At 38.1% G+C, this 5,375-nt stretch overlaps 1 protein-coding gene across 1 annotated transcript in view; it reads right to left on the bottom strand.

Annotated features, from left to right (window-relative positions):
- LOC107673677 (NXPE family member 3) overlaps positions 1 to 4,846 on the bottom strand; it is an 8,358-nt gene extending 3,512 nt beyond the window's left edge. The window contains exons 1-5 of the mRNA XM_016467387.1: positions 4,692 to 4,846; positions 2,961 to 3,730; positions 2,718 to 2,785; positions 630 to 830; positions 1 to 279 (exon numbers count right to left, since the gene is read on the bottom strand). Of these exons, the coding sequence (XP_016322873.1) occupies positions 1 to 279; positions 630 to 830; positions 2,718 to 2,785; positions 2,961 to 3,730; positions 4,692 to 4,784 (1,411 nt within the window). The 5' untranslated portion in view covers positions 4,785 to 4,846. The remainder of the gene's footprint in view (positions 280 to 629; positions 831 to 2,717; positions 2,786 to 2,960; positions 3,731 to 4,691) is intronic.
- Positions 4,847 to 5,375: the final 529 nt, after the last annotated feature.

The following is a 5,375-nucleotide window of genomic DNA, read 5'->3' as shown; positions in this document are numbered from 1 at the left end:
GTCGGATCACCGCCCTGCGGATGTGGCGTAGGCGCCGTATGTACACTTGCACTGGGAAAGTGCTGAAATGCGACCAGATACTAATCACGACCACCGTGTCCGAGCCCCCTCGTAAGCCATCCAGCTCATTTGAGATATAGTGCATCTCAGCCGAGGACACGGACGTGAAGCGGATCGGTGGCCCGTGGCAGCGGTATCTCAATAATATGTTGCGATTGCTGTCCACTGCCATGTATGGGCCAACATTCTTTGGGCTATGAAAATTGAATTCCTTAAGCTCTGTATTGTGAGATAAAACAGAGGGTGAGATGTAGATAAGACAATAGATTCATGCCCACTCAGGAATAAAATGTGTAAAATACTTAATTAGCATGAAGATATATAAAAAAAAAACTCACCCTGGACTACAAACAAATATCTGTACTTCAGTTGTCTCAGGCTACATTCACATTGTACTTTTTATGGAAGCTATTCAATATGACTGTATACTATATATTGTTATTTTTTTCATGCTTTGCTTTTTTGACATTGGGTTGGCTGAAAAAGTTTTGGAGATGTGGTCAAAGCCAACAAAAATGACTACAAATCAATACAGCACCTTTAAAAAGAGTTTCAAAAATATTACTGACCTGGAACATGGGCAATGAGATACTCGTACCACTGTCGCACAGTGGAGTCTCCATACATGTACACCATTTTCCCTCGAAGACACTGTGTTATGACTAAAGAGCCATTAAACTGACGCATGACGACACCACTCAAAGGTCTCCATGATCCCTGGTAGTAGTACCCAGAAGGAGTGAATTCAAAGTGCATTCCTTTGGTTTGTACTGGAAGGAAAGAGGAAACAGAAGAAAAAATGATGATGATGAGAGAAAGAAAGAAAAAATGCTGATGAGAACTTAGAATTTAAATCTGTTAATACTGTTCTTGTATATATAAAATGATACCACCTTTCAAAAGTTTGGGGTCAGTAAGTTATAAAAAAAATAATAATAATAAATTAAAGGGATAGTTCACCCAAAAATGAAAATTCTGTCATTCACCCTCATGTCGTTCCAAACCCACAAGACCTTCGCTCATCTTCGGAACACAAATTAAGACTACGTCTACACGAAGCCAGAGCTTTCCCTATCCAATCTTTTTTTTCCCTCGTCTCTTGTTAATCTAATGAATAACTGATTTGTTAAATCAAATGAAAAATTGTGTTTTTGATTGGTCCAGACGCTACACAGATTTATCCACTCTGAGACCCGGTTTCAAAAAATATCGGTTTCACTCTCCCAAAACGCCAGATCCGTGTGGACGAAACGCCTATACGGTACAAAATGTATGCGTATACAGCTAAACGCGTCTCCGTGTGGACGGGGCCTAAGATATTTATGAAATCCAAGAGCTTTCTGACCCTGAATAGACAGCAACACAACTTCCACATTCAAGGCCAAGAAAGATAGTAAGGACATTGTTAAAACAGTCCATGTGACATCAGTGGTTCAACCGTAATTTTATGAAGCTACGAGACAACTTTATTTTTGTTGTTTTTTTATTTTTTATAGTTATATACCCTGTATATAACTATAAAAAAATATATATACCCTGTCTATACAGGGTCAGAAAGCTCTTGGATTTTATAAATATCTTAATTTCTGTTCCAAAGACAAACGAAGGTCTTACGGGTTTGGAAATACATGAGGGTGAGTAATTAATGACAGAATTTTCATTTTTTTGAGTGAACTAACCATTTAACACTTTTGTTCAGCAAGAAGGCATTAAACTGATCACACTAACGAATAAACACATTTAAATTGTTACAAAAGTGTATCATGGTTTCCACAAAAATATTAGGCAGCACAACATTTTCAACACTTATAATAATATAAAATGTTTCTTGAGCACCAAATCAGCATATTAGAATGATTTCGGAAGGATCATGTGACACTGAAGACTGGAGTAATGGCTGCTGAAAATTCAGCTTTGCCGTTATAGGATTAAGTTACATTTAAAAATATACTAAAATAGAAAACATTTTAAATTGTAATAATATTGCACATTATTACACAGCTCTCTGAAATGTATCACTCCACTGTTGCTGATCAATGTGTCTAATTATTTACTTTTGTTGCAAGCAGCCGTGTAATAAGTGGGATAATGTACATCCAGCTGGTTGTTATCGCAAAATAAAGCCCTTTCAGTCAACTGCAAATGTTAGCTCAGGCATATCCCCCTTCTTTTGACATCAGTATTATTTCTTCCACATATTGTATATTCTGTGCCCTTGCTGTTCAATGTTTAACTCTCTCAATTTCAGATCACTATATCATGACAAGCCATGCAAGCAGTCCTCAAACATAATAGTCATTGTCTCTATTAACTGCATCATCCTCATAAATAATTTTCTATTAATAGCTAACTTCTTGTGTAACATGGACAGCCACAGTTATTGTATTAATGTCAAGCTGATGGTACCTTGGGAGGTTAATCGCAGACTAATTTATTGCAAAGCCGAAACCCCATATACAGCCAAAGACAACTGTTATGAATCAACAACAAATCAATCTTTATGTTTTATTGCCAGAGTGTTCTTAACTGAACTGTGTTTTTAATCAAAACAATGCAGCTTTGGTGAGATTTCCTTCAAAAACTTTCAAAAAAATCTTACCAACCCCAAACTTTTGAACGGCAGTGTAAATAATATAATATTACATGTGCCACAATACCTTTAGCAGGTTGAACAGTCACATTGTCCACCCCTGCAGAATGTATTGGAATTTTGATATTTACTCCACTAGAACAAAACAAAATTAAAGTGTCATTCATGAGGAAAGTAGAAAAAATTGTATGTTCATCATTAAACTGAAATATTTATAATATATATAATCTGCATTCTATGCACAGTAGATGTTGGCATCGGCCAACAGAAATAAATATATCGCTCAATCACTACTCTAATGCAGACTCACCTTTGGAAGAACTGTGACTCATAAACAGTGAGAAGGTGTTTCTTATACCCCCCTTTTGAGTGGTTAATCCGTGTATCACAGTCCAACATCTTGGGCTTATAACAGAACCAGGGTTCTCCAGTCTGGGGGTCTGTGTAGTTGCAAAGCGGCTGCTGTTTGTGCGGCAAACACAAATTACACAGAGTTGTCTCAGAGAGGTACCCTGAACGGAAGAGGCTTTTGAAGAACACTCGGTCTGATTGTTCCTCTCTCAATCGCCTGAGGACCATCACGGCTTCACTGGGGTGAATCATTGTCAGTTCCACCTGGGCAACACCTGCCCAAAGAAGCAGGAAAAATACTGTGTAGTTTCCATTGTTGTGGTCGTGTACCTGGCCAGCCACACCTGCCGCCAGTTCTGGCGTGTGAAGTCGCGCAACTAGAAAGTCTCCTCCGTGTTTTTTGGGCTGACCCAAAAAATTGTGCATCTGCACTTTCACTACCAGTTGCCCACCCACCTGCAGATCTCCAGGGTCTTGGATTATATAATAGCTCTGTGCAGGATCGCTACTTTGACGTAACGGCAGTCCCAGGACCAACGGCTCTGGCCAGGCAATGGATTTGAGAAGATAGCTCTCCTCCCTGGCTTCCTCTGCATTGGGCTCCTGGCCAAGGTGGGCACAGAAGGAGTAGTTAAACTCCACCGGTAGAAAAAATTCAGAGGTCTTTAAGACTGACTGGATGCTGTTCTGAAGCTGATAGAAGGTAGATACTCTCTGACAGTTCCAGCTCTGCAGAAGACAAAACACAGAAGCTTTAATGTGAAATTTCATTACAGAGAAGCATGAGAAGGTTTCCAGAGTTCAGAGGGCAAGATAAGTGTTGGCTTATTACAATAACCTTTGAAAACAAGTGCATGATCATGAAATATTAAAATATTACGAAACATGCTTTGTACCCTGACTTTAAAAGTAACCTTATTCTTACAGTAAGAACCTCATGTGTTTTCACAAGCAAAATTGTAACATGGCAATAGGTGAATGATCTGCTGTGTGCTAAATCTAATAATTAGAAAATCATTCTATATTTACATCCACAAACTAACTAATTATATTGCCTACAACCTGTTGTTTTGTGACCATACACCACTTCACTGTAGTATTATCTTCCTCAAGGTAGTTAGCCATCATAAAAATGAAAAGTAAGTCTTGCACAAATAATAAAAACGTGAACTACTTACTTCCACATTGCAAATAAGATGGATTACCCATTTATTGTTCACTAACTAGAACAATACTTTAATGGATCATGACTGGCCATGGCTGTACTGTTTAGTGCATCCACAAAACTTTATAACAATCCAAAACACAAGATAGGACTTTTTTTTATTAGAAAATGTGTCCATTTAAGAGAAAAACTTAACTTAAATTGGGGGATTTAAGCACGTCACATCTGGCAACCGCAACCATGAAAGCTTGTGGATACTTGCTACCACTACAAGATGATGCAAATGCAAAATGAAAATGAAACGTTTTTCCATATAAATAACCAGCGGGCAACAACTGAAGATGATTTTGCTTAATAAATTGAGAGAAGCAGAAATCGTGATTACAATTAAAATATGATTTATCATGCAGTCCTATGAGTTTCCATAACTCATTCTGTAATTTTCCTGTTTATCACTGTAAAGCTGTTGTAACACCATCTATATTGTAAAGCACTATAAAAATAAAGGTGACGACTTTTACTCACTTCCAATGAGGTGATATTCCACAGCAGGAATAAGAGTCCTGACAGAGCCAGCAGAGTGAAGAATGGGACATATTTGGGAAGGTATTTCTCCATGGTTTCCTCTCTCTGTCATCCTCCTCTCCAGCACTACAGCAGATCATGGCTGGCCATTATTGCATGCTAATCAAATAGATCAGACCAAAATAGCATGTAAATAGCAGTATTCAAATACATTTATGATGACTTTGTCAAATCAGGCTCCCATTTAAACATAATTACAAATAGTGGTCGACCGATATATCGCCAAGGCCGATATTTGGCATTTTTCAAATATCGGCATTGGCCGATAAGTTTTTTTGTTTGACCGATGCGTTCGAGGTGGGACTTTTATTTTGACGGCGCTGAGAGCGGCAGCGCCTGAGCACACAGCGCTCACATTCTCCCTCTTGTTCGCTGTCGTCGTTAACAGTTCTGTCTAGAGGACCTACAATAATGTACAGTATTTGAAAAATAATGTGTTTTTTGAACATTAAAGCATGTCAACATATTCTGTTACGCCAAATACACAAAATAATGATCTTTAAAAAAGCATCATATGACCCCTTTAAATTCGTGATTTCAAATTATGCTGCGCTTTATGCATTTGCACTGTCAATTTCACTGTGTGCTGTATGTAAAATGAGTGTTGCCTTGGCTTTATTTGAA

This window comes from Sinocyclocheilus anshuiensis, unplaced genomic scaffold, assembly GCF_001515605.1.
Source record: "Sinocyclocheilus anshuiensis isolate Anshui unplaced genomic scaffold, SAMN03320099.WGS_v1.1 scaffold628, whole genome shotgun sequence".
Taxonomy (NCBI): Eukaryota; Metazoa; Chordata; class Actinopteri; order Cypriniformes; family Cyprinidae; genus Sinocyclocheilus; species Sinocyclocheilus anshuiensis.
The sequence above is the reverse complement of the archived record's forward strand: the minus strand, read 5'-3'. Positions and strand labels throughout refer to the sequence as shown.